The sequence below is a fragment of the Capricornis sumatraensis genome, chromosome 7 (assembly GCF_032405125.1).
Source record: "Capricornis sumatraensis isolate serow.1 chromosome 7, serow.2, whole genome shotgun sequence".
NCBI lineage: Eukaryota > Metazoa > Chordata > Mammalia > Artiodactyla > Bovidae > Capricornis > Capricornis sumatraensis.
In genome coordinates this window covers 103,428,947-103,439,408 of record NC_091075.1, presented here as the reverse complement: position 1 = coordinate 103,439,408, position 10,462 = coordinate 103,428,947, and the positions used below count along the sequence as shown (strand labels likewise).

Sequence of the window (10,462 nt, the reverse complement as noted above, 5' to 3'; positions counted from 1 at the left end):
GCAGACTCTTTGTTACTAATTTGTTTGCATCAGGTTTACTGAAAATTCACAGGTCTCAATATGAGAAGATAGTGAAAATACTTAGATTTGTGGTAGAGAAGGAAAGAAGTTGATTTCCTTTGTTTTTTTTTAATTCAATAAACATTTATTTGACATCAACTATACACTAAGAGTGGAGAAGGCAATGGCACCCCATTGCAGTACTCTTGCCTGGAAAATCCCATGGACGGAGGAGCTTGGTAGGCTGCAGTCCATGGGGTCGCTAGAAGTCCATGGGGTCGCTAGAAGTCAGACACGACTGAGTGTCTTCACTTTCACTTTTATGCATTGAAGAAGTAAATGGCAACCCACTCCAGTGTTCTTGCCTGGAGAATCCCAGGGACGGGGGAGCCTGGTGGGCTGCCATCTATGGGGTCGCACAGAGTCGGACACGACTGAAGCGACTTGGCAGCAGCAGCAGCAGCATACACTGAGTAGTGCTCTGTCCTGGTGGTGTGAGCATGAATAAAACATAATCATTTTCCCCAAAGGTCATAGTATAGTATGGAGCAAACATAATGAACAGTTACAGTATTATAAGATACTTATAATAAAAGTATGAACAAAGTGCTGTGAGAAGAAGGAAAAGACTGAGTGGCCGGGAGAACATTTCCCCATTTAATTCACTCTACAGGAAGATCCCCTGGAGGAGGAAATGGCAACTTGCTCCAGTATTTGTGTTTGGAAAATCCCATGGACAGAGGAGCCTGTCAGGCTACAGTTCATAACGTCACAAAGAGTGGACATGACTGAGTGAGCACGCATGCACACACGAAGTAGTGAAACAGCAATGGAACAACCCTTTGTTTTCTTTTTTTGATGTAGAACATTTTTAAAGTCTTTATTGAATTTGTTACAATATTACTTCTGTTCCATGTTTTGGGTTTTTGGCCCCAAGGCATGTGGGATCTTATCTCCTTGACCAAAAATCGAACCCACACCCCCTGCATTGGAAAATGAAGTCTTAACCACTGGACCACCAGGAAAGTCTTGGAAAATCATGTTTTAAATGCTGAAAATGAGCATTTGGAAAATGGAAATGAAATAAAAATGCCATTTATAATAACATGAAAATATAAGAATATAAGTGCTTAAGAATAAACTTAGAGGTATGAAAGGACTACACATATAGAATATATGATTAAATATAAAATACTTTTCTTTGTAAATTCTTAATTTCTTTAAAATAGAATGACTTAAGCAAAGGAAAAATAATAGCAATGTGCTGTAGGGTTTATAAAATATGTATAAATAAAACATATGATAATAATACCTTAAAGGACTAGAGGTGAAAATTGAAGCATACTATTGTTAAGTTTTTAAAACTACGTGTGTGGAGTAGAATAACATTATTTGACTCTAATTTACTAAAAATTAAAAATGAAGATTGCAAACTCTAGAACAACACTGATTAAAAAAAGAAAAAGAAGTATAACTAATAAGTTATTATGTAAAATGAAATGGGAAACAAAACAATACTCAATTCTTACAGAAAAGCTCTTCCAGAAAATTGGAATAAAAGAATAAATACAAAACTAATGGCTTCCCAGGTGGCACTAGTGGTAAATAACCCGCCTGCCAAGCGGGAGACATAAAAGATGTGGTTTTGATCCCCAGGGAAGATTCCCCTGGAGGAGGGCATTACTATCCAGTCCAGTGTTCTTGCCTGGAGAATTTCATGGACAGAGGAGACTGACAGGCTACAGTCTATAGAGTCTCAGAGTTGAAACAGACTGAAACGACTTAGCACACACACATTCAAAACTAATTGTATGATGATGGACTTAACATTCATAATTACTTTAAATGAAAATGGATACATGGATCTGTTAAAAGGCAGAGATTATCAGCAAGTCATCACTTCTATTCAATGTTGTTTCAGAGGCAGAACAATTAGGTGAAAAAAAAAAAGGCATACTAGAAAGGAAAAAGCAAAAACTGTCTTCAATGAAGACATTTTTGTGTGTAAAGAAACTCCTAAACTATCAGCAAAATATTTACTAGGTTTAGGTGACTCAGACAGGAAAGAATTCACCTGCAATGTAGGAGACCTGAGTTCAATCCCTGGATCAAGAAGATCCCCTGGAGAAGGAAATGGCAACCCACTCCAGTATTGTTGCCTGGAGAATTCCATGGACTGAAGAGCCTGGCGGGCTACAGTCTGTGGGGTACCAAGAGTCGGACATGACTGAGTGACTAACACACACATAATAAGTGAATTCAGCAAGCCTCTAAATATAAGGTCGCTTACAAAAATTGACTTTATTTTTAGAAGTGAGTGTTTAGAAAGTGAAAATGAAAAGGTCATTTATAATTGCATCAAAAATATAAATGTTTAAGAGTAAACTTAAAAAACATATAAGGTATATTTATATACTGTAAACTGTAAAATATTACCAAGATAAATTAAAGAGTACTCAAGTCAATGGAAAAATATACTATGATTGTGGTGGATAGAACACTCAACATTAAGATATCTGTTCTTCCCAATGCAATCCAAAACAACATTTTAGAAGTTTTTCTTTTTCAATTTATTAATATTTTGAAACACTAGGCTGATTTTAAAATTAACATGGAAATGCAGAGACCTCGACTAGTCTCCCAAATAAAAACAAAAATTTGAAGTATTTATCTAATTTTAAGACTATTATAAATCTACAGTAATCAAGACAGGATGGTGTTGGGTTAAAGACAGACAACAGATAAATGGAATAGAATGGAGTGCTGAAACAGACTTACACTGGTACAGTCAACTGAACCAAGGCAGCAAGGCAACTCAATATGGAAAGGAAAGTCTTTTCACCAAGAATGTTTGAGCTGCTGGGTATCATTAAGGAAATAAAAGTGAGTCTCAACATATACATCATAGCATGAATTGAAATTTATTGGAGAGGTATCACAGACCTAAAAATAAAAAAAACAGTGTCAAGCTTCATGAAGAAAATGTGCAGGAAAATCCTAATAAACTTGGGGTGGCCAAAGATCCCTAACAAAACCAAGAAAACACTAATAATTAAAGGAAAATAAATTGTAAAATAAATTTCATAAAATTATTATTTACTGAAAAACAACATTAATAACCTGAATATGTAAGCTACAGACTGAAAGAAAATATTCATAATACATGTAAGTAATAGTAAACTTATACCCGAAATAGAGAATTTCTAAAATTTCTATAAAAAGACAAGCCCCTTCCCCCATCTACAATCCCACCAAATGGACAAAGTACTTGAAAAGGCACTTCACCAAATAAGATAAATAAATGGCCAATAAACACATGAAAAAGTTGTTAACACTATTAGTCATCAGGGAAGTAAAAAATAAAACTAATAATGAAATATTACTAAACACTCACTAGAATGATTAAAATTAAGAAAACTGATAACTCCAATTGTTGGCAAGGATGTAAAGCAACTGAATTTTTATGCATTGCTACAGTGGGTAGACAATGTGTCTAACAGTTTTTAATAAGTTAAATATATCCTTATCCAATGACCCAACAATTCTTTCTTTAGATATTTTCCCCAAAGAAATGAAAACATATTTGCAAAAATACATGTACATAAATGTTCATGCAACATTGTTGATATCCAAAATATAGAAACACCTCTAATGTCTAAAAGTAGAATAGATAAATGCACTGATACATTTGACTCAGCAACAAATGTAACTATTATTGATATTTATGCCAACACAGATACATTTAAAAGCATTTTGCTGAGCAAAAGAAGCCCAATCAAAGAAAAAAGAAACTACATACTGTAGGATTTCTTTTCATTTGTTTCGCATGCTTATGATATTGTGTCACCTTGATGCTTGTTTCTTTGAACAACCATTTCATTGCTTTGTACTCAATGAATTTACCATAGTTTACTTATTCATTGGTCTTTCTATGATTATTTGTTTTTTCCTACTATTAGTTTTTATTATTTATTTTACCATTACAAAAGTATTCTCATGAACTGTCTTTTATATGTATCCTGGTAGCAAAACACAAGAGTGTCTCTGGAAATATGTGTAGAAATAGAATTGCTGGGTGATAGGGTATGCAGAAGTTTATTTCATAGTGCTATTTTGCCCCTAAAATTGGTTATTCCAACTGCCAGCTGTGTATAACTATCAGCAGTGTATAAACATCCCCATCTGAGCAACTGCTTTGTAAAAACTGAACATCATCATACTTTTCAGTTTTTATCAGTTTGATAGGTATAAAAGAGTATCTCAATGTGGCTTAAAATTATACGTATATTTATGAAAGCTTTTACATTTCTTTTTCTATGAAATGTAATCCATGTTTTATTGTCCATTCTTCTTGTGGATTCTCTGCCTTTTTATTCTTATATTTTAGGTGCTCTTTATAGATTCTGGATAAATCTTCTTCTGGTTATGTGTCTGTCAAATATCTTTTCTGAATTTACGGGCTACTTTTTTACCCTGTCACATTTTTTCATAAACAGAAATGATTTGTTTTAAGTAGTCTGTTTTGTCAACAGTTTCCTTTACAAGGTAGCAATTTACATATTTTTTTAAAATTTTATTTCAATTGAGGATAATTACTTAACAGTAGTGTGATGGTTTCTGCCATACGTCAACATGAATCAGCCACAGGTATACATATATGCCCTCCCTCTTGAACTTCCCTCCCAACTCCTACCAGCAACTTGCATATTATTTATGATGTATTTTTCAGACATTCAACTACATTTCCTTCCATATTATTTAAAGTTTGGACTTTCTTGAACAATTGTATCCATCTGGAATTGTGTTTTGTATACAACATGCAGTAGAGATTGTCAAGAACTTTTAACAGTCTAAGACGTTACTCTACCTGCAAGCTAACAAGGTAGCCTGCCAGAGGATGCTGGGGCAGAAGAAACGCAATTCCCGAGTCAGGTGAAAAGTTCTTTACTACTCACATTAATAGCAGGAGCTACAGTGCCGGTTTCTCAAACCCAGTTCCTGCACGGTGACTCAAGGAAGGTCGGATGACTACCCGACGTACAGTGAGTTGTGTTACAGAAGAGGGTTACCCAAATCTCTTGTAGTGGGAGGTTAGCATGCTTTACCTTTGACCTAGAGGGTCACCTTGTCTATATTATACTGGATAGTAAATAGTAATAAAACCTGCCTTATACTCCAGAGAGTGGCATCTTTCACTTCCAAGGCTGTTTTTTCTATAACTATCCTTGAGAACATAGTCTGGAATAAAGGCAGCCAGCGCCTCTGCCTGTAAGACTTGCCCAAATAAGAGAAGCAACTGTCTCTTAGCAAAGGGTGTACGTCCTTTCTCCCCTTGCCCCAATATTCATGACTAATTGTCTCTGCATGGTTTAATGCACAGTTTCATCTTTCCCCATGTATGTTTAATATGATCAGGTTGAAACGTCTACATTAACATAACATTATCCTTTTGATTCCATGTATGTAAGCATCTGTTTCTGGGCTCTCTGATCTATTAATCAGGCTTCTCTGATAGCTCAGCTGGTAAAGAATCTGCCTGCAATGCAGGAGACCCCGGTTTGATTCTGGGTTGGGAAGATCCTCTGGAGAAGGGTTAAGCTTACCCACTCCACTATTCTTGGGCTTCCCTGGTTGGCTCAGCTGACAAAGAATCCGCGCACAATGTAGGGGAGCCCTGCTCCACTCCTGGGTTGGGAAGATCCCCTGGAGAAGGGAACAACTACCCACTCCAGTAATCTGGCCTGGAGAATGCCATGGACTGTATAGTCTATGGGATTGCAAAGAGTCGGACAAGACTGAGACTTTCACTTCCACTTTCACTTTCTTTCTCTGGTGCCTCAGATGTTAAAGAATCTGCCTGCAATGCAGGAGGCCCCAGTTGGATCTCTGGGTCGGGTAAATCTCCTGGAGAAGAGAATGGCTACCCACTCTGGTACTCTTGCCTGGAGAATCCCATGGACAGAGGAGCCTGGTGGGCTACAGTCCATGGAGCCACAAAGAGTCAGACATGAATGAGCAACTGTCTCAGCATCAACACCATATAGCTTTACATACTACAAGTGAAGTGAAGTCGCTCAGTCATGTCCGACTCTGCGACCTCATGGACTATAGCCTACAATGCTCCTCCGTCCATGAGATTTTCCAGGCAAGAGTACTGGAGTGGGTTGCCATTTCCTTCTCCAGATTATATACTAAAGCTTTGATTAAATCTTATTGTCTGGTAGAGCAATTCTCTCCCAACCCCCTAAAATATCCACCTTGTTCTTCAGAAATGTCTTATATATTCTACTCCTTCCATTCTTCTTTGTATTAAAAAAAATCTACACACATTCCAATGTAAAAGATATATATATGTGTGTGTGTGTGTGTGTGTGTGTGTGTATTTGCAATTCTGAACTTCTGGAATTATTTTGCTTGTTTCAGAGTTTTGTTTGAAACTTCTTATAGTAAATGTTATGCAGGTGTTTCCGGTATGACTACCCATCACAGATCAGCTCCAAGCTTTGGCTTCTTGCCTGCTGCCCTCTAAAAGCTAAGGTTCTGATCTTCAGACATCAGCAGATGGTCTGAGCACAAGTGACAGGTTCAGTTCATTTACTTCTCTGCGTGGATCCTTTCACTTTGTTTTCAGTCTCGCAGAATTCTTCTTACCTCCTTTTCTTGAGCAGCTCAGCTATGCATTTTAAAAAAATATTTTGTCTCTTTCATCTAACCTTTTTAACAGTTTTGCACTGAAAGTGGTTTTCAGGATATCTAGCCATTCATATTGCCTGAAACAGATGTCTTTGTCAATAGTGGTTTTAAAATTGTTTAATCACAGAATTGTATCATTTGCATAATAAATATTCAATAAAGTGTGTTTAATTGAACTGAATAAGATTTCAGTTGGATTTTTGTGATGCTGCCTCATCATTTCCAAATAATCAACACCTAATTTGGCACTTCCACCATTAGATTATTATTCTCTCCTTAAAACTTTAGGAGTTTTAAGAAACATACAGACAATAATACACTTGAAATCTTTTCTTACCACCAGGATTAAACACATGTTAATATAGTACCTTTTTTACTCTATGGTTATATGGTTAGATAACAAAGCAATTTATATTATTTTATATACTTCAAAGTTTTACACTAATAAATGATATTGATACTTCTTTGAAAGATACTTTTTCCCCATTCAGCATCGTTTGAAACATTTATCTATGGTGATACCCTAAGCTCTGATTCAATTACTCCAAGTCCTGTCTGTAATTTTATTATAAATTAAATTTTACTTGAGTGTGTGCTCAGTTGCTTCAGTCCCGTCTGACTCTTTGCGACTGTATGGACTATCGCCCACCAGGTTCTCCTGTCCACGGGATTATCTAGGTAAAAAAACTGGAGTGGGTTGTCTTTTCCTTCTCCAGGGGATCTTCCGGACCCAGAAACTGAACCAGGGTCTCCTACCTCTTCTGCATTGCAGGCAGATTGTCTACTGCTGAACCATCGGGGAAGCCCTTAATTCTACAATAAATACTCTTATATATATTTTCTTGAGCGTATATTTGATGTTTTTAAGAATTAGAAGCATAGAACTGAAAGTGCTCTGTGATAAGATGTACTTAACTTTGACCCCATGGACTATAACCTACCAGGCTCCTCTGTCCATGGGATTCTCCAGGCAAGAGCACTGGAGCAGGTAGCCATTCATTTCTCCAGGGGAATCTTCCTGACCTAAGGTTCTAACCTGGGTCTCCTGCATTGCAGGCAGATTCTTTACCATCTGAGCCACAAGGAAAGTCCAGAACTGAAAGTGCTCTGTGATAGGATGTAGTTAACTTGAACATATTCAGTTCAGTTCAGTTCAGTCGCTCAGTTGTGTCCGACTCTTTGCGACCCCATGAATCACAGCACGCCAGGCCTCCATGTTCATCACCAATTCCCGCAGTTCACTCAGACTCACGTCCATTGAATCCGTGATGCCATCCAGCCATCTAATCCTCGGTCGTCCCCTTCTCTTCCTGCCCTCAATCCCTTCCAGCATCAAAGTCTTTTCCAATGAGTCAACTCTTCGCATGAGGTGGCCAAAGTACTGGAGTTTCAGCTTTAGCATCATTCCTTCCAAAGAAATCCCAGGGTTGATCTCCTTCAGAATGGACTGGTTGGATCTCCTTGCAGTCCAAGGGACTCTCAAGAGTCTTCTCCAACACCACAGTTCAAAAGCATCAATTCTTCGGCACTCAGCCTTCTTCACAATCCAACTCTCACATCCATACGTGACCACAGGAAAAACCATAGCCTTGACTAGACGGACCTTAGTCGGCAAAGTAATGTCTCTCCTTTCGAATATGCTATCTAGGTTGGTCATAAATTTTCTTCCAAGGAGGAAGCGTCTTTTAATTTCATGGCTGCAATCACCATCTGCAGTGATTTTGGAGCCCCCCAAAATAAAGTCTGACACTGATTCCACTGTTTCCCCATCTATTTCCCATGAAATGATGGGACCAGATGCCATGATCTTCGTTTTCTGAATGTTGAGCTTTAAGCCAACTTTTTCAATCTCCTCTTTCACTTTCATCAAGAGGCTTTTTAGCTCCTCTTCACTTTCTGCCATAAGGGTGGTGTCATCTGCATATCTGAGGTTATTGATATTTCTCCCGGCAATCTTGATTCCAGCTTGTGTTTCTTCCAGTCCAGTGTTTCTCATGATGTACTCTGCATAGAAGTTAAATAAGCAGAGTGACAATATAGAGCCTTGACGTACTCCTTTTCCTATTTGGAACCAGTCTGTTGTTCCATGTCCAGTTCTAACTGTTGCTTCCTGACCTGCATACAGATTTCTCAAGAGGCAGGTCAGGTTGTCTGGTATTCCCATCTCTTTCAGAATTTTCCGCTGTTTATTGTGATTTAACATATTAGGTATATTCAATTTCTTATATCTAGTCTTTATGATTGTGATGATATCCATCAGTATAGATGATAAGCCCTTTTTAACCTTATTTCTATTAATATTTGCAATTTGTGAAAAGTACCTAGCACTGGTCTGAAAAGGATTATGCCAAATATATGTTGTGCATGACACCTTGTGTATAATTCAAATTATGCTAAATTTTATAACTGTTAAATAGCAAATGATTAGGTGAGTTAGCAATTCATGCCCCCCTTTTTTTCTGTAGGTATTTATGAGCCTCCATTTATTGTACTACTGCAGTGAACCAACCTTGGATGTGAAAATTGCCTTTTGTCAGGTGTGTGTTCCTTACAGGTAAAACAAGGTACAGTATATTCCCTTGTATTTCCATTTTGCCATTTCATCTTGCATGTTTCACACTAAAGTTAGTGTTTATGTAGAATTAAAAGTAGCCTACGGAGTAGAATTGGATGCCTAGATTTTTTCCCCCTAGTTCATTTATCTTAGAATAGGAATGAAGAGAATTCTTTTTAATGATTGTAAATATTGTACTTAATCTCTGTATAAAGTGATTTCTTACTATATTTAACATCATTAATATGTCTTTTTCAAATCTTTAAATGTGGTTTAAATCATCGAAATAGCTGAAATAAATGATATTATTTTTCATCCAAGGACTGATGAGCCCCAAGTAGAATGTCTCCAGTACTCAAATATAACAGTATGTAGTTAGTGCTTAGTTTGGGCTTCCCTGGTGGCGCTAGTGGTAAAGAATCCACCTGCCAATGCAGACGACACAAGAGACAGGGTTGTGGTTCCTGAGTTGGGAAGATCCCCTGGAGAAGGGAATGGCAACCTACTCCAGTATTCTTGCTGGGAAAATTCCATGGAAGAGATCCTCATGGGCTACAGTCCATGAGGCCGCAAAGAGTCAGACACAACTGAGCCCACACACACAGCCCCTAGTCTGTTTTTCAATGCCCTGTTCTAGCCAGTAGTTGGGAAAAAATAAGGCTAGTAACAATAATGACAAATAAAGGTATCTCTAACCTACTAGTGACAAGGTAGTGTACACGGACAATAGAAGGTCTGCACTCTTGTATTCATACAAATGATATTCTTAAGAAAAAGTCTACCTGAGGCACTGGTACCTACTCTAAGTATGTTTAGGTCATTCTGACTTAAGACTGTGGTCATTGTATCATTAATAGAGCTCAGTTTTACACTAGGAATTGTTATGTGGCTGGTAAATTTTATAGTAGCTCTAATCGTACTCCAAGCAGAGAGCGCTTTCATTTTTTCTGTAATGATTTTTGCTGTATTTTCTCATTGAGATGGGTTGTATACACAGAATGACATATGTCCCTTGGAATGCGGTTTAAAAAATAACTCAAAATAATATTATTTTAATACAATATTTTCTAATTCTAGAAGTAACATGCTTATTATAGAAAATATAGAAAAGTACAAAGGAAGCAAAACACTGGTAAATCTACTCTCTACACTGAGCGTAGTTAGAATTTCTACAGAAAAATAAAATGCATTATGTTCTATGGATAGGATTTACTG

At 37.2% G+C, this 10,462-nt stretch overlaps 1 protein-coding gene across 2 annotated transcripts in view; it reads left to right on the top strand.

Moving 5' to 3' along the window:
- Positions 1 to 9,164: 9,164 nt before the first annotated feature.
- MAPK10 (mitogen-activated protein kinase 10) overlaps positions 9,165 to 10,462 on the top strand; it is a 187,993-nt gene continuing 186,695 nt past the window's right edge. For both annotated transcript variants that reach the window (XM_068974910.1, XM_068974909.1), the window contains exon 1: positions 9,165 to 9,230. In XM_068974910.1, the coding sequence (XP_068831011.1) occupies positions 9,165 to 9,230 (66 nt within the window). The remainder of the gene's footprint in view (positions 9,231 to 10,462) is intronic.